Source organism: Watersipora subatra, chromosome 10 (genome assembly GCF_963576615.1).
Source record: "Watersipora subatra chromosome 10, tzWatSuba1.1, whole genome shotgun sequence".
NCBI lineage: Eukaryota > Metazoa > Bryozoa > Gymnolaemata > Cheilostomatida > Watersiporidae > Watersipora > Watersipora subatra.
The window spans coordinates 47,356,460-47,376,561 of NC_088717.1; the positions used below are offsets into that span (position 1 = coordinate 47,356,460).

The following is a 20,102-nucleotide window of genomic DNA, read 5'->3' on the forward strand; positions in this document are numbered from 1 at the left end:
ATTATGTTTTATAAGTAAAAAGGCAGAGGTATGTTTGATCTTTGAGAAAATTTTTAGGAGCTAATGGGTTAAAATGTTGAACATTTTAATCATAAATTGGCCCAAATTCAATGATTTATCATGATAAAGCATCTACCGAGTCACAAATTTACAAGGGGTGTGACTTTTTTATTAAGCGTCTCAGCTAAAGTGAAAATTCGCATAAAAAAGAAAAGATGTTGTACATTAATGAGCTGTAATCACACTTGCCTCCCAAACATGTTTGCTTTCTATACACATGAGAGTGCCATTGGCATGTATACTGCATATAATAGTGTGGCATGCATACTGCATATAATAGTGTGGCATGCATACTGCATATAATAGTGTGGCATGCATACTGCATATAATAGTGTGGCATGCATACTGCATACAATAGTGTGGCATGCATACTGCATATAATAGTGTGACATGCATACTGCATATAATAGTGTGGCATGCATACTGCATATAATAGTGTGGCATGCATACTGCATATAATAGTGTGGCATGCATACTGCATATAATAGTGTGGCATGCATACTGCATATAATAGTGTGGCATGCATACTGCATATAATAGTGTGGCATGCATACTGCATATAATAGTGTGGCATGCATACTGCATATAATAGTGTGGCATGCATACTGCATATAATAGTGTGGCATGCATACTGCATATAATAGTGTGGCATGCATACTGCATATAATAGTGTGGTATGCATACTGCATATAATAGTGTGGCATGCATACTGCATATAATAGTGTGGCATGCATATTGCCATTGGTATCAGCTAGAGCTACCATATAATTATAATATAGCCTACCTATTTCCACACTCTTATACTAAGATAGAAACAATGCACATGTATACTGCCTGCATTCAGCTGCTTACAATACACTATTTTAATATAATATACATGTAACATTTAGAATAAGCAAAGTTTCAAGCTTTACTTTTTACAAATCATTTGTTAACCAAATTCAGTTCTATATTTCTCACTGGCCCTCACCTATGCTAATATTTTTGCAAAGACATTTATGACATAGAGATATATACTACAGTAAGCTAGTTATACGTATCTTAGATAAAATAAATTTACTGCAACGTTGTGATTGAAGAAGAAAGCGTGAATCTGGTTAAAAAATGATATTAGCAGAAGGGATTGTGAAATTGGTTAAATATGATTCGCAGAAATTTTTTAACTTTCCTGTTACAAATCATGACAAATTAAGGCCAATCATATTTAACCAAATTCTCTCTTCCTTTTGATATATTTTTATGATTGAATTGTACAGCACACTGATCACGCAGCAGATATTTGCGAGCAATACACGTGTACTACTATGCTGTACGTGCGCCCAACATCCAGTTGTTATCAAGTAACATTCTTCCTTTAAAGGGTGCATATCAGTGTGCTGTACATTTTAAATGCAGAAAAATACACATCGGAAGCAGTAAATGCATAAAATGAAACCTTAATTTTGTGTTCTATTTACACTGTGCTTTATACTAATGTATGTAGATGGTACAAGCCTAGTGAAAAATTCCCAGTGAGTTTGTTTTTATGTATCATGTCTACTTGTATGACTTTAATAAAAGAAGTAAATTCATGATCTAGTTTCTTGGTCTTACCATTCCAGAGAAGTATAAGGTAATTAGTTTAGTTTGTTATTGTGTTGAATAATGAATTATTTATCAGTTGAACCTTTAGCTAGTTAATACAGGATCATCAGCTTCTGAGCTCTCCCCAAGTTTTCTTGATGTGTATTAATGGTTGGTATGAGAAAGTCAATATTGTCCTATCGACTTTACTCATGGATATAATATTTCACTAGCTTATCCTGGGAAGCTTTGTTTCTCACCCAAGAAACAAAGCTTTTCACGATAGGCCAAATTTCTCCATGTATGTATTTAATTAATATATCATAATGATGTTGATCTACATTAACACTGACACATTATTTTCCGTTGACATCAAGACAATTATAATCTGTATATATACATGTATATATTATAATATATACATGTATATATTATAATATATACATGTATATATTATAATATATACATGTATATATTATAATATATACATGTATTATATATATATATATATAATGTATATATATGTATATGTATATATATATACATATATATATATACATATATATATATATGTATATATATTATAATATATACATATATATATTATAATATATACATGTATATATTATAATATATACATGTATATATTATAATATATACATGTATATATTATAATATATATATATTATAATATATATATTATAATATATATATATTATAATATATATATTATAATATATATATATAATCTTTACTGTAAGCAGTTAAGCCTGATTAATTTTACGAAACAAAAATTTATTAAATAAAACAGTGCCTTGCTTCGTGTCCAGCTTTTTATCACTTCCTATTCATGCTCTTAGCAGCATTGCAATTGTTAAGCAGAGAAAGCTGGTACAGTTGCCTAACAGGCTAATCAATGAGTTCTCGTATTTAACTGCTTGGGCTAATACACTTTTGCTCTCTTGTCACAATAAATGTAACCGCTACTCTTGGCAGCTTTGATCTAAAAAGACATGTATGCCTACTCGGTTCTCAAAATACTAACACTCCTTATAGACTTGTACCTGTTTCGGGAAATTTGCAGTCGAATGCAGCTCTGATATTAATAAAGCTAATCTTCAATATGTGATGCGTAAGTAAATATGATAAAATCCACATACATGTATGTTTTTATGCCCAAATGAGTTATATTATAATCAGCTCATCAAATTGAACATTTAGCCAACTGACTGAACTGCTAACAGCATGTATAACATTAGAGAAAGAAATGAATAACCATTACGAAACTAGTATATCATATCACAAACATGATTTTAATCCCTTCAAAGAATAATCTTCGATTAGAAGACAGCACTAACAAAAAAATGTTTTAAATTGACTGAATTGGCATGAGTATTTTACCACTTGCAAATATAAAACTAATACCAAAAATATGTACATATAGTCCTTGTACTATGTAATGTATAATAGCCAAAGATCTCACGATATAAAACCATATAAAAACTATATTAAAAATCAACCTAATGAGTAAGATGTGTTTACAGTCCAGAGTTCAGTCCCACGTCCAACCTACTCTATAACTGCACGGGATTGCAGCCAATGAAGCCAGTATTTCCTGGATAAAATTATGTTTAAGCTGCTTGCAGGTATTTCTTTTGTGCATAACACATCTTTTGGGCCCCTCTACAAATACATATGCATTATAATTAGTGACTGTGGCTGCAATAGAATGAACTATTAAATTAATGGTGGTAAGTCATCTAGCTTACTATTCTTGGCTCGCGAAATGCCACATAAGGATGTCTCCAATTTTTACTTCAAACCAATAATACTCTAAAGCTCTGGATTCCATGTCGCGCGGGCAACATGAATATTAATAATACCTAATAATGTAATCAATATTCGGGAGAAGTAAGAGCAGCAGCAATTGTTACAAAATAAATTAGATTAAACATGTTCATCATAATACAGGATTTGGTAACATAACATGTTGTCAAGACAGGCTAATCTTACGTGGGAGATCCATTTACTAAATGCCATGGCATACACCCCACAGTCAAACCCGTTTGGCTGTGTTGGTACCTGAAAGTAATAAATGCAATATTTTCCACTGGGCGGATTGAATAGGAAAAAGTGATATGTTGAGGGATGGACACAAAATATTATTTTATTGTCTAAATGTATATTGTGAATGATATACGGTAGAAAATTAAGGCAAGCATAGTAATGATAACATTAAGCGAGACAACCAAAAAACACTCATTTAATATTAATGCATTAGAAACATTGCATTTTTCATTTATCAACTTGTAGAATGTATTTGTAGAGTGCAAACTTGATTTATTGATACAGCTAGTATAATATAAAAATAACTAATGATTACCTTCTTATTGATCAGTGAATTGGCCTTGCTTCATAGCCAAGTTTAGTGTATATACTGAAATAATTATAAAATATACATTTGATAACCATAAAATAGAGAGAGACGGCACACTTTGAACAATGTATTTATACTATCCTAAAAAGTTCTCAATTTTATTGCAGTTATCGGTCCCAAAAATAGAAAGCAAAAAATTCAATGATCGGAGACGAATACTAATGGCATGAACTTGTCGCAGAAATAAAAAAGAAAATATTAGAGCGATAGAGGAGATGAGGGTGCAGGAGGAAAATAGAAGGATACCCAGGCAAAAAGGTTGTGATACAGTTTAGAGAAAAGGCGAAGTGTAGCCTGAAAGAGGAAGACACTGACAGAATAAGATGGCAATAGATAACAGGAATGCCACCAATCTCAAATCATGGCAGACTAGATGAGAAAAGTTAAAAAGATGCTCCTGCCGAATTGAGGCATTTTCAAGACAAAGAAGACGGGCCATACATAATTTGGGGCCACTAGACATACACAAATACTTCAATATATAATAACTGCAGTAACAGTTCACAAACAAACATTTAAACTCTCACCTCATTAGTTTGGTAGACTTCTCCCGTTCAGGATTTAAGCTATCGAAAATGACTACTGTGCCTTCCATGAGAACAGCAACAAACCAGTAAAACCTAAAATCGTAGCATGTAATTGCTTTAAATCATGTTTACCTAGTTTACAGCAAAATAATACACTAAAGCCATAACTTAAAACAAACAAATAGGTCAATCTGTAAATACTAAATAGTGACTGTTTCACTTTTACAAGCAAGAAGCAATCACTATAACGGCTCAGTAGCATAGCTCACACTGGAGTGTGTCTAAGCCTGATCAAAATGCTACAAGAGGAATGCACTTGGCACAAAGCGGCAGTGGTCTAGGTACGGACTAGCAGACTAGCAGTCTTGCGCCAAGCGGAGTTTTGTTTAGTTTACTATACGTGGCACAAGCCTGATGGACGCACCTAAATTTAAAATTATTTTTGCAGATCAGAAGTTAGTTAATGAAAAACGATAAACAAATATTGTAGTATATTCATCTTTACCCTGGATTGCAGATTATCACTGCTCCTACTCCTTCACAGGTCAGATCTGGAATTGCATCACTGCTGCAAACACAAACATACAGCTATCCTATGCGTCTGAGGAAACATTGTCAAGATACTAACATATAGGTTTATTTTATTGTGTATTTAGGACTATCAAAGCCTCATACTCAACCTCACCCATACCCGAGAGACTAAAACCAAAATTCTGGAACAGGACCAAATCCTGACCCATGCCTAATAATGATGTACTAGTCTAGTAGCACACATGGTAAATGATTATACACCATACTGCTGTATTCCTTCCATATACTTGCATTGACTACAAAAGGAGAAAACAACGTCATCATACCACTACAATAAGATAGCCACAAAGGTTATTACAATGTCAACTTTGGTTTGATTACTTACTTCTCATAGTTATATATATATAGGGCGATAGAAATTTCCACTGGCAACTCCTTTGACCTTGCAGCAGACTACAACCCACACTCACAAGTCACACAGCTATTTATGATAATTAACCAAAGTGAAAAAAGAGGTTATTTTGTCATCGTAAAGTCATATACAACAAGTAAATACATACACAAAACTTTGATTGCAAATAACAGCGAACATCACCTATGTGTCACAGAGATTCCTACATTCTCTATAATAATTTAGTAAATCATTCAAGATAGTTTTCGTCATTTTACCGAAATAGAAACTAATAATGTCATAAGATACTGACTGTCATTGTTGCAATTTAGGATAGCAATAAGCTTTGTTTATTCAGTCTAACGTTGATGTCAGATCCATGAGGTCACTGTCAAGCCACTCATCAGTGTCCAGCAAAGCCAGTGACTTGCTAGGAATGGAGAAGCTTCCGGGAAACCTGATATTATTGGATCAGAAAAGTAGTGTACGTCCAATGCGACCATAGAATGATAAGCTATACCTAAGGATTTCTATGATCATGCACTAAAGGATATCGGGGTCACCAGGATAATGGCACTAAACTAGTGGATTGTATCATAAGTCGTTCAAGGACAGTAACGAGAACAGTAAACATCAATAGAAATGTAAAGCAACTATATGAAGTAGCATAATGAGAATGTTAACATTCAAATATTCTAAACTTCAAAATGATACTCAGTAGAAGCAATAGCAACTTAGGTAATGCATGCATACATACCTTACATAACTAGTACTACAAGTTGTGAGCTTAAAGCAGACAAAAGCACAAGTAGTACATCTTACCATACAATTCTATTCGGAGTATAAGACAGAACATCATAACTCTTTGGTCCAATTTCATTTTTGTATTATTCTTGGTGATTGGTTACCTAGAACTGTTTCCATAATTCTTGTAGTTAAATAAAAGTAATCGCGACGGAACTTGACTAAATTTCGGATTGATTGACGTAGCATGACATAGTTTCAAATATCAAAACTTTCAGTTGCAACACACATTCAAATAAAGCTGCCAATCATCACCAAAGTGTGCTAATTAGACACACTCCGTCAAGATTAACAGCGTTACAGGAAGCAAATACAGCTGAAGACATCAAGTGTACAGGTGTCCCAAAGTCTGAAGCCTGAAAATCAATGCGCAGTGCCCACTACCTGTCAACAAAGAACAAAAACAAGAAAATATGGCATTAATTACAAGAAAGTGTCGTACCATTAGATCCTTCTGGTCAGTATCAGCAATAACCTCAATTGGCTCATCCAAAACAACTTTAGGAGTTTCTAACTTCTCCTATAAAATATGACAGACAAAACGATACCATTAATTGTCCCCTGAATGCACGTATCTGTATTCAGACTACAACATTATATATCACATGTAGGCCTATTAGGAATTACTTATATCTAGATATATAAAATAAACTATAAATAACTATGGATTTGTATTACTAAAATTAGAGTGCTCAACAATATGAATAATACTGGGGCAAGCTATATACTAATAATGTATTTTATTAGTATAAAGTAAAATATATTATTAGTATATACATATCAAATATATATTTATATATATACAACTTGTTTCCTTCAATGTCAAATGTCATGAGATAAATTGTCGGATTTCACCTTAGTTAGACTAAATATATGAAAGTCTTGTAACTCGCTGGTTTTGTAATTCGTTATGGAACAAAGAAAACCTTTGCAAAAGTCCTATATTATATACTAATATTTCGACTATTGACTGTAACTGTACTAGTCATCATCATTTGGATTCTCTTGATGACTAGTAGTATCTCACTAGTCAAAATATTAGCATAGAGTATATATACATGTATAAATACAAAAACAAAAATGCTTCTAATTAAACTTGTTATCTATTTGATACGAACCTTTCTGTAAGTGGAGTAAGCTTTGAGCACCATAGCCAGAGTTTCTGCATTATGCACATATTTACCATCTAGAAACATGTCAATTCAAATACATTATTTGTTGAAAATATTATTTGTTGACCATTGTAAGCTAAGAAATAAGAAAAGTATTTGTTTGAAACACAATATTCTTTCAGAAAATCTTAAAAGGCTAGTAACTTTTTATCTAAAAACATTATAGAATTTGTTTACCTATCTTCTCTTTAGGTTGAACAAAGGGAATGATAACAGGCCACCAAAATGGCCTACACTCCTCCATTCCCCAGATGCTCTTAGCTTTCTCTGTAAAGTAAACAGAAAAAAATTACTACCATCTTAATGAAAGGCCGAAGCTTTACAAATGGATCACCTTGCATAATTATATATGTCTATGTATTGATCGTAATGTATCCATTGTTATAAAATAATTATCCCACGACCAAACGAGCTGATGCGAAGTTTGGGAGTTTTTATGATAAATGCATGTGCACACAACTTACGAAAATTATTCATCAACAATGAGACGAACCCTTGTAATAAAATTTCATCAACAAATTTAACCATCGTTTTGTAGATTAGTTAAAGTATAATAACGATACAAAACACATATAGGCCTATTTAAATATGTTACCAAGTATTTGTATATTCTCGAAAATCTCTTAAAACTTACTCATCTGATCGGATTATACACAAATAGACAGATTTATTAAGACGAAAATCGTCACAAAACTCTTGAAAAGCTTGGTTTAATAAAAGTTGAGACAGGAAATTGAAACGGCGGGTGACAGAGAATAGAACGATTAAGTCGTGCGCATTTCGCGAAAAAATAACGTGCACATTTCACCAGCCTATGGCATTGTTTACTTGTAATCGGATTTATTCGAAGGTTTCTGTAATAAACGTGGACCGTTTGAGGCATTGACCGATTTATAGGTACGAAATTGTGGTACACAGTTTATCAGCCTATGTTTTTTTGTCCAATCACCGAAGGTTTCATTTTTTAAAACGTTAGCCAAAATTCTTGACAACCTATGTACAAGCTAGGGCCGAACTACAATGCCCCTTTATGACGAGGACATTTTTTATTTTGCTGCAGTTTGCATGAAACTTTCAGACGTGTGAATGCTCATACTCGCTTTCTGTTAAAGATCGCTATCAAAACCATTCTACATTCAACGCAACCAACCTTCAAACTGTGCATAGTACACAGTAGCTTGCCATTTTACTTCTAATTTTGCATTTCAGAGTTATAATAAACATATTTCTTTATTGTTGTTGAATTACATACATTACAGCAGATTAGGCCTACAGCTTTATAACAGCTTTTATTTTGCTGCAGTTTGCAGAAATCTTCCAGACGCATGAACGCTTGTAGGTTTTCTATTATTGCTGTATTACTATATTAATAAGATTGGTTATTCTAATAATATCAGTGCATTTTACTTCTAATATTGGCCAATATTGCATTTCTCCTATTGCAGGGGAGAGATTATAATAGACATATAATATTTTCCTTTCATTATTGCTGTTTGTCATGACCAAGCACTTTTTTAAATAAATTTTCTAAAAATCTATATAAATACCACAACTTCTCGATATTGTTAGCTATGACGTTTTTAAATGTAAACAAAATTGTGCATTGGTTTTCTATTATTACTATATTAATAATATTGATTATTCTAATAATATCAGTGCATTTTACTTCTAATATTGGCCAATATTGCATTTTTCCTATTGCAGGGGAGAGATTATAATAGACATATAATATTTTCCTTTCATTATTGCTGTTTGTCATGACCAAACACTTTTTTAAATAAATTTTCTAAAAATCTATGTAAATACCACAACTTCTCGATATTGTTAGCTATGACGTTTTTAAATGTAAACAAAATTGTGCATTGGTTTTCTATTATTACTATATTAATAAAATTGATTATTCTAATAATATCAGTGCATTTTACTTCTAATATTGGCCAATATTGCATTTCTCCTATTGCAGGGGGAAAATATAAACATCTTTTCCTTTCATTATTGCTGTTTGTTGTGTATAATAACACCCACACCCAGTACATCACAGCTACCATTGCAGTTATCCTGTTGCGCTGCAGTGCCATTTGACTGCTAATATTGCATTTCTCAACCATCAGTACCCTTTCTTTTTTTCTAATATCACTTTGGTCGTGGGCTGTATGACAGTGAAATTTCTAGTAAAATAAAATAATAATTATATTCAATATATAGAAAAGAGACATAATGGATTGTAAAATATAACAATGTGGCCGTACTTGGATTTACTGCCTGGCTGACCAAATGCCTCTTTGTGTCCAGGGATAAAACATCAACCTCATGATTAGAATATATGTGTGGATGCTGCTCGGCTCTGCCCGCTCCATCATCACCACAGGTTGAAACAGCTGATGCAGGTTTTGACAGATGTACCTGATATGCTGATGCAGGTTTTGACAGAACCTGCATCAGCATATCACTTTGTGTGAGAAACTCCTCACTGCCTGTAAAACAGTACAAAACAGTTAGCTTATACAAAGATTAGAGTGATATTTTGAAGAACTCATAATTGGCCAAACACAATGTAAACTAGATATAATTAGCTTCCGGATTAATTCCTAGAAAAAAATAAAATGATTGCTGATAATGAAAATTTAATTGACAAGAAAATCATGCAAAATTTAAAACGACATTTTTTCACAACAAAATTGAGAGCCATGAGAAAGAAAATATGACAATACCAAGGATTGAATGCCAAACATTTAACTTCAGTGGCAAACCCATTTAGCCAGGGTCTGGCTATCCGGAGCCAGAGAGCCAGACCCTTGCTAAAACCCATTACTAATTGCCAGAATGGGCCCAAAATAAATGTAATTGGATTATTTTCAAATCAAATCACCCAAATCACGATTTGATTGATTTGGTGAGTTGATTTGGACGTAAAAAACCATCGGCTTGATTTGATTTGTGAATAAATCAATGATTAATCAATGATTTTAAAATGGTTTGATATTTTGTCCAAATGATGTTTCATACAAACTATACTTTTTTAAGCTGCTAATAGCAAGCAAGCATGGCAGACTTAGGTTATTATTACTCAACAAGAGGCGAACGTTTTATGAAATAAAAATAAAAGCATTTTTGTTGCTTTGTATCTGCCTAACCACTTAGCTACAATGTTTTATTTTTGTCAGTATTCTTTCTAAGTGGTTAGGCAGATATAAAGCAACAAAAATGCTTGAGGTACCAAAACTGTTTCTCAAAGAGTAACCGTAGTTTAATAAGAAAATAGCCTTGAATAATCTTCAGCATAGATAAACTCTTACCAGACATCATAATTTGGCCGCCTAATCTGACAATAGCTAGACAAGGCAAGTTCCTCCCTAGCACCTGAAACTATAATAGCAATAAGATCAAGAAATGTATTTTACTTTTTAACTCTCTACAGAGGAGAAATGAACAGTTACAATAACATTTACATGCATATGAAAAAGATTACCTGTTACTAAATTGTACAGCAAATTTATCATACATAGTTGTCGTTAAAATGGTAATGGCGTAGCCTATAGAGGCTAGGCCTGTAACGATTTTTTGACAAACCGATCTGATTCGATACGATTCAATTCGATATTTGTCCACTAGAAATAGAGAATCGAATCGAATTAACAAACCTCAATAACACAACTGTTTTTGTATAGTTATTGAAAAATGGGCTATATATTTTACGTTATCTACAACAAACTGCCACGCATGACATACATAATGCAATTTTTGTTATAAAATTGAATTGGTTTTTGAATCGAATCGATAAGATTTTCTCTTTATCGAATCAGATTGAATCGTTTTCAAATTTGGTGAATCGTTGCAGCCCTAATAGGGGCCTATAAACTCTGAAACAGAAATACATGTATAATAGGTTTCCATTAAATGGCACCAATGGTGTAACGAATAGCCCACCGGGGCAAAGTACTGTGAAATACCCCTGACAGTTCTAATCTTCTGCTGCCCATAGAAAAGCTAAAAATATAATTCCATTTTGCCATTTTATACAGCAAAAAGACGTTATGTGGCTTGCCATATTTTTGTAATATGATTAATGATTGATGATTAATGGTGAGCAAAATGAACTTTTCTATTATTATTATTACCTGTGCAGTTTTCAATGAATATGAAACATTTTCTAGGAGATCGTTGCTGCAAGTGGTGTGCTCCAGAGTGAAAATCGTCATTGGAAAACCACATAGTTACAAAAAACTTACACTAATCGCTTTATTAACTTCAATTTTTTCACTTTAACCATGTTAAGACCAAATGTTAGACCGTTACTATGCTGTTTCCAATGCACATACCGTAGCCTCCAAAAACTATCTTCACTTTTTAAGCAGAATAAAAAATTGGGGCGAATATTCCGGAGACCATTCCGGAATGGTGGAGACATGTCTATATAGCATTCTGGTTTATGCTCCCAACTGGGCATGTTCCGGCCTGTGAGAAACATAGTCCTGGTCAAGATAATTGCATTTCCATACGTACCCGCTCTAAAACAGCTTTCAATGTCCGTTTTTCTTTCTTTGACTGCTTGTTCTACCATGAAAAAAAAGAAATATATAATTGTAAGATTTCCATTAATTCGAATATGTTACTGTGAAAAATGTTATATCAAATGACCTATATTTTGACCAGCAGGGTGTTGGTCAAAATATTAGTCTTTTAATATAATAACCTCGTGACTATAAATATACATCACAAACTAGCAATGCTTCCATCTATATTCATATTTATTTGTAATAAAAAAGAAGATTAACAGTGAGGTCAATATACTGTTAACATACCTGGGTGCCAATAGATGCAGAAGAGGCAGCCAATCTCTTGCGGTACCTATTTTCAGTAGCCATATTTCTGTCAAAAGAAAGTTTGCCACAGTTAACAATGAACACAAATCCAACACTGGATAGGTTTTATGTTTTATATAAACAGCATATAGCTAAGGGCTCACCAACCAGAAAATTACCAAATATATGCCAAGATCCTGATGAGTATAATCTCCCTATAGAGAAGGATTTAAACACTAAAACTGAACCAAATAAGTGTTAAAACCTGAGAAATAAAAACTGCACACAGCCAAAGACCATACAACCAGAAAAGTACCAAAAATGTCCCAAGATCCTGATGAGTATAATCTCCATATGGAAAAGGATTTAAACACTAAAACTAAACCAAATAAGTGCTAAAATCCTTATAAATATTAACTGCATAGGGTCTATAGCCAAGGAAGGACTTTACAACCAGAAAAGTACCAAATATGTCCCAAGATCCTGATGAGTATAATTTCCATATGGAAAAGGATTTAAACACTAAAACTAAACCAAATAAGTGCTAAAATCCTTATAAATATTAACTGCATAGGGTCTATAGCCAAGGAAGGACTTTACAACCAGAAAAGTACCAAATATGTCCCAAGATCCTGATGAGTATAATATCCATATGGAAAAGGATTTAAACACTATAACTGAACCAAGTAAGTGCTAAAATCCTTATAAATATTAACTGCATAGGGTCTATAGCCAAGGAAGGACTTTACAACCAGAAAAGTACCAAATATGTCCCAAGATCCTGATGAGTATAATCTCCATATGGAAAAGGATTTAAACACTAAAACTGAACCAAATAAGTGCTAAATCCTTATAAATATTAACTGCATAGGATCTATAGCCAAGGAAGGATTTTACAACAAAAAAAGTACTAAATATGTGTTAAGATCCTTATGAGTATAAGCTTTATATGGAAAAGGATTTAAACAATAATAAAAAACCAAATAAGTGCTAAAATCCTGAAAAACATAAACTGCACATAGCGAAGGACTCTGCCAACCAGAAAAGTGCTAAATGTGGGCTAAGATTCTGATGAGTGTAAACGCCATATAGAGAAGGATTTAAACACTAAAACAGAACCAAATAAGTGCTAAAATCCTGAGATAAGAGTATAAGCTCCATATCGAGGAAAAGTTAAACACTAAAACATAGGCTAGGCCTAACAACCCGAGAACAAGACTGATATGATAACACAACAACAGGCCTACGGCCCTTACAACGAGGCGAAGGTAACAGCTAGCCACTGACACCTAAGCGCAACTATTAATTTGAGAGCCCTAATTACTACTAGTTGTTGCGCTTAGTTGACTGTGGTACCAACAACTGCTGTGCGACAACTGCTTGGACCAAGGGAGTGGATCCTGAGTGTCTAGCTACGTAGTAGGCCTACCTTGTTAGTTACTAGACCATTATTATGCTATAACCACGGGCATCCAGCAGTTATCCCCGGCAAGAGAGAAAGTAACTATTGGGTGCCCGTGTCTAGAAGAATACCCATTCCATTTCAAGAACTGCTGGATACCAAACTAGCGAGAATATCCCGGCAATATTATAATGTTAAACCGATAATAAAATTTTAAATCTAAAAACGTATATTTTTCAACATGTTTCCAATTGCATGACTCATGTTGTTATAAGTTGTGATAATTACCTAAATGTTGTCTGGTTAGTTGATGATGAAACCTAATGGCTGGCCAGCCCTAAACTATCTAGATGATGTCAATCGTTAAAGATTAAAGTTACAGTCGTAATTTATTTAGCGTTCTAGCATTTTATCAGATCCTCAGGAAGTGCTGTTCTTGGTTGCATCATGGGAAGGTCTTGTAGCATCATGGGAAGAAAGGTAGACAACTCTTATCCAAACTGATTATCAATTACTAATTAATAAAGATATAATAACTCTAACAATATACAACATCCTTCCTTTCCTCGGAAGTTTAGATCCAAAACATAAAGTCTTTAAACGATTAACAATTAATACAAAGAACATATATACAGTTAAAGTAGCAGCCGGGACAGCTGCTAATACATTTTGTAGGAGTCGTACTTTGAAGGAAGCTTGCCACAATTGCTACGTGCACTTGTTCGTTGCGTTGACTTTGGAGTGTCTTGCTTCTTCGGTGTGCTACCGGGAGCTAAGTCTTGTGATTCATCAGGAATAGCTCGTTCATTCATGGTTGTCATTTCATCTGTTTCATCGGGTATACTTTGGACTGGCTTGATATGGGTTCTAGTTCTACGAAGGTGTGATGTGCCAGTGTCTACCATATAAGACCGTGGATGTGGTGTTTTACTTAACACTTGTCCTCTGCTCCATTCATTTTCGTCATCTGTTCTGATGACTACCTCTTCTCCTTTATGTAAAGGAAGCAAGTCTCTAGCCTGTCTATCACTGCTCAACTTTTGACTTCTTTGTCTCTCTGATAGCAAGGGATATGCGTCAGGAATCAATGGTTTTAAGGTCCTTCTAGTGTAAGGCAATGGACCGCGAATACATCTGTTAAAGAGCATTTCAGATGGACTGAAAGGTAGACCTTGGACTGGAGTTTGTCGGTAGGCTAACAATGATTGATAAATGTCCGACTTAAATTCATCAGCAGCTGCCTTTTTCAAGAACTGCTTAAATGTTTGAACGTATCTTTCGGCCATACCGTTGGATTTGGGATAACGTGGACTAGAAGTTGTAATGTTAAAGCCCCATTCGGATGCAAACTGACGTAGAGCCATACTACCAAAAGGCATGTTGTCTGCAACTACATCAATAGGTACCCCATGAACAGCAAATATACTTTTTAATGCTAGTGTGACATCTTTGGCAGTCTTCCCTTTGATGATCCTTAGTTCTGGATAATGAGAATAAAAGTCCACCACTAGTAAGTAGCTGTTGTTTTTAAACTCTAGTATGTCCATTCCAACTTTATTCCATGGTAACTTAGGTACTTCATGTGGTAGCAACGGCATTTTCTGTTGTCTATTAGAAAATCTCAGGCATATAGGACACTCAGCTACAAGTTGCTTAATCTGTTGATTCATGCCAGGCCAGTACATGCTTTGTTTCGCTCTCTCGATGCATTTATCCATTCCCAAGTGTCCTGAGTGAAGCTTCGTGAGGTATGGGCGTTGCTGAGACTTAGGGATCACTAGACGCTCACCTCGGTAAATCAATCCATCACTGAGATATAACTCATCACGTACACCCCAATATGGCTGTAACTCAATTGGAACCTGTTTTTTTACAGCCCAACACCAACCACTTAGAATTGCCGATGTTAGGAGTTTCATGGTATCATCCATGGCATAATGCATCTTTATTTCTTCTTTGGCGGACTCTTCTAACTGAAGTGAGTGAATCATGACAACATCATCTTCAATGTTATCGCTGATGCCCTCGAGATATGCCCGTGACAGAGTGTCAGCTAAGTATAGATATTTGCCAGGCACATAGTGGATCTTTTCAACTCTGTATCTTTGTAATCTTACAAGAAGTCTCTGTAGTCTAGGTGATGCTTTGCAAAGTGGTTTCTGAACAATGGAGACCAGAGGTTGGTGATCTGTCTGAACATCAATTCCACGTCCATAAGTATAAGTGTTAAATTTTTCACACCCATATACTATAGCTAGCAACTCTTTATCAATTTGTGGATAGCCCTCTTCAGTCTTAGTTAGAGCCCGTGAGGCATAAGCTACTGGTTGATTCGCTTGAAGCAAAACTGCTCCTAGACCACCCTGAGAAGCATCAACTTGCAAAACAATGTCTTTTTCTGTGTCAAAATACTTCAGAACTGGTTCATTAGTTAGAACAGCTTTTATTTTAGTCATAGCCTCTTCTTGTTGATTGCCCCATACCCATGGAGTGTCTTTCTTTAGTAGGTCTCTAATTGGTTGAGTTTCCTTTGATATATTTGGAATATATCCTCTCAGAAAATTAAGTGATCCCATGAGCCTTTGAATTCCTTGTCGGTCTACTGGGTTTGGCATCTGCTTGATTGCTCTGACCTTTTCTGGATCAGGTTTTAGCCCATGCTTGGACACAATGTGGCCCAAATAGTTAACTTCCGACTGATTATGTTGAATTTTGTCCTTGTTAAATTTAATGTTGTTCTCTCTTGCCCGTTGTAGCAATCTTCTGAGTTTTCTATCATGATCTTCTTGGTCTGTACCAGCAATAATCAAGTCATCAAAATAGATGCAAACATCAAGGTCACCAAATACTTCTTCGACTCTCTTTTCAAATACCTCTGCACTAGAGTTAATCCCAAAGGGTAGACGCTTGTAGCAGTACCTGCCAAATGGCGTATTGAAAGTTGTAAGTATCTGTGATTGGCGATCGATTGGAACATGCCAGTATCCTGCTTTCATGTCTACAATGGTGAAAACAGATTTTCCTGTGAACTTGAATGATATGTTTTCTAGCGTTGGAATATGATGATGCTCACGAAGAATCGCTTTATTTAACTCTTTTGGATCTAGACATATTCGGACACTGCCATCTCGTTTCTCTACCACCACCATACTGTTTACCCATGGTGTTGGTTGGTCAACTTTGGCAATTATGTCATTGGCTTCCATTTTGTCTAGCTCAGCTTTCACTTTGTCTACCATACTCAGAGGTATGCGTCTTGCTCTGTTGATAACTGGTTTCACTTCAGAATTTACCCTAATAGTATGTTCTTTTTCGAGACAGCCCATTCCCTGAAAACAATTTGCATACTCCTCTAAAATGGCTTGATTGTTAACACTGTCAATTCTCTTGACTATATTCAGTTCCACACATGCTTGAAGGCCTAATATTGGTACAACATCCTCGTCAACGAGCTCAAATACGAGTTCATCTTCTGTTTTGTCAGTATTTAGCTTTAGCGTGGTTTTGCCAGCATTTGGTAGGACATCATTGGAATATGTTATAAGTCTTGCAGTGCTTTTTTGTATGATAGCCTTCAGATCTTTGGCATACTTCAATGGTAAAACATTTGCCTGTGCACCAGTATCTACTTTAAAAGTGATTTGTTTTGAAACAGAATCATGTGAAAGTTTGTATGATTTATACCATCCTTTTTTCGAATCTATATCGTTGGCTATCATTCCAATGAATAGGTCACTAACCCCAATATCCGATCTTTTTACCGTGACTGAATTTACTTCCTTCTTGGTACCAGTACACTTTTTTCTAAAATGATTTTTCAAGCCACATTTATTGCATGTCTCTCCATAGGCAGGACATTTCCCTTTAAAGTGGTCATAACCACAAAATTTGCAGTCAATAATTTTCCTAGGCGCTGGTATAGGAGGTCCTTTACTTGTTCCGTTGCTTCTGTTTACAACTGCCACCACTTTTTCACTAGCCATTTCAGCTAACTGATTTTTTGTGACTTCTGATGCTCGGATCATATCAATGGCATTGTTCAGGTTTACGTCTCTATTTTGCAACAATTTTTCCTTGAGCCTCTGATCTTTTATTCCAAACACACAGCGTACTAATATCATCATGTCTCGTTGCTCAGCAAATTCACATTTATTAGCTTGAGTTTTTAGCCTTTTAACAAACATATCAATAGGTTCACCTTCGGTTTGAGTCAAAGACATAAAAACATACCATTCATACAGTAGGTTTCTCCTCGGGTTGAAGTAACCTTCAAATTTTGCCAAGACATCAGGAAGGCGAGTCCTAACTTCAGGTGGCTCTGCCTCCTCATCAAATTCAAATTGATCTAATATTTCCACAGCATCTTCGCCAATGCAATGTCGTAGTATAGCTATTTGTCTCCTCCATATTGCATTATTTGCCGGCGGCCAAGCCCCATTTTCATCAGCAGGCCCAGCAATGAGGTTTATTGCATCCAAATAATTTTCAAAATTCCTCCTCCATTTCCTCCAGTTTTCCGCCAAATTTCCATCCATGCACAGCTCAGCCGGTGAGGTTAATCCAAAACCATCCATAGCAACACACAAGCAGTACACAGAAATTGGAAAACAAATAAGAAGCAGGCCTAATCAGCTGATATTCAAAATATATTACTTGGCTGGGTTCTCATCAATCAGCAAATCTTGATGTATTTTGCTGCCACCATGTTATAAGTTGTGATAATTACCTAAATGTTGTCTGGTTAGTTGATGATGAAACCTAATGGCTGGCCAGCCCTAAACTATCTAGATGATGTCAATCGTTAAAGATTAAAGTTACAGTCGTAATTTATTTAGCGTTCTAGCATTTCATCAGATCCTCAGGAAGTGCTGTTCTTGGTTGCATCATGGGAAGGTCTTGTAGCATCATGGGAAGAAGGGTAGACAACTCTTATCCAGACTGATTATCAATTACTAATTAATAAAGATATAATAACTCTAACAATATACAACGCATGTCATATATGGCCATATAGTAGAACAATGTTATCATCAAACAATTTATTAATTGGCACAGAGGGTTATTAGTTGGCAGCCGGAACGCCCACGGTCGGACTGACAAGCATACCCCGACCGTGGGCGTTCCGGCTGCCAACTAATAGTCCTCTGTGTTAATTGGCAAAGTAGAAATTTACCAAAAGCAAGGAATCACAAGTGTGGAAAATCACAGTGATGAAAGAAGAAATACGGAATTAATAACAAAAATGCTCAAAATCCGTGCATGCACAAAATGCAAATAAATACTTTTACTTTGAGTCGCTGTACTTAGGTTGCTAGGCAACGGGTAGTCAACAATTTTTGTTTTTGGGTAAAAAGTACTGTTTTTGAGAAGAAATCAGTTAAATATTTAATTTTATTTTTTTTAATCAAATAACATTTTAATTATAAATTTACTACTTTGTTCATTAAAAATCGAATTGAGTTTTATTATTGTGCTAGAGCTATATACATGTATATATATAATTCGAAACCGCGTACACTGAGATAACTCTAGAAGGATCTTACCAAGGATCAGCACGAAAATTGTTACCTTATATAACTCTCCAATGGTAATCATAACGAATTTCGCGCAAAAACTTATGTAGAAAAAATAAGATTACAACGTTTAACCAGCGACGAGCCTCTGCGGTAAACTTTAGTAGAACTTGAGAACTTAAGCAACAACAGCGACTAAACATGTTGTTATTTGTGCGCTCTGTCAGTAGGATCGACTCGTGGCGGGTTTGGGGCGCTGCTCGCTGTCCTTTGCGGTTGGACTGTGACCGGGGAATGACGGGGGCGTGCAAATGCTACTTGGTGCTCCCAAAATACTCCTTTAACAAGGATGGCCTTCCCGGGCAAAACCAAATCTTGAGTACTCAACATGAAATAACATAAAATAAAATAATGTACATGTCCTATCAGTAGAGACAAGTGTAGAGTAACTCTTTACACAATCATTATTACAGGTTAATATGATTTCTCAAATCATACTATATAAGATCATTTACTCAAGTAAAGTATCGAGTTTTCGCGCTCGCATGGATGTGTAACAGGGATATAACTTGTGCCAGACATCCAGGCACACATGGAGTCAGTGCAATGGTTCGACCCTCGTCGTTTGTTGGTCTCGTGTCCTCCCGTATTGGACCTTGCTGCGCTGCAGGCTTGTCTCGGGTGGGTCTTGGGGCTGGGCACCGCAATCTACACTGACGCGCAAATTCAAGGATATTTTAAGAAGACAATCTGTCATTATCATTTATCCCTTTATTGCATTTATATCTATATTTTTAAATACTGTTAAGGTCTTTCCTCTGCCTGCAAAAAGAGGCTCTTTGTTTAATTCAATAAAGAAATATATATATATATATATCAGTCAGTTTTATTTGTGAGAGA

The 20,102-nt window shown here is 35.0% G+C and overlaps 1 protein-coding gene and 1 long non-coding RNA gene across 2 annotated transcripts; both read right to left on the reverse strand.

The window, feature by feature from the left end:
• Positions 1 to 4,027: 4,027 nt before the first annotated feature.
• LOC137406469 (uncharacterized) lies at positions 4,028 to 5,147 on the reverse strand. The gene is made up of 3 exons (XR_010979878.1): positions 5,093 to 5,147; positions 4,588 to 4,680; positions 4,028 to 4,060 (listed from the first exon to the last, which is right to left on the reverse strand). It is a non-coding gene; the product is annotated as an uncharacterized lncRNA (long non-coding RNA).
• A 368-nt stretch (positions 5,148 to 5,515) lies between these two features.
• LOC137406496 (uncharacterized) lies at positions 5,516 to 18,947 on the reverse strand. Its single transcript, XM_068093076.1, has 9 exons — positions 18,863 to 18,947; positions 12,288 to 12,354; positions 11,989 to 12,039; positions 10,782 to 10,851; positions 9,735 to 9,959; positions 7,432 to 7,499; positions 6,756 to 6,833; positions 5,874 to 5,966; positions 5,516 to 5,571 (listed from the first exon to the last, which is right to left on the reverse strand). The coding sequence occupies exons 2-8, from the start codon at positions 12,348 to 12,350 to the stop codon at positions 5,940 to 5,942; spliced, it is 582 nt and encodes a 193-aa protein (XP_067949177.1). The 5' UTR covers positions 12,351 to 12,354; positions 18,863 to 18,947; the 3' UTR covers positions 5,516 to 5,571; positions 5,874 to 5,939.
• Positions 18,948 to 20,102: the final 1,155 nt, after the last annotated feature.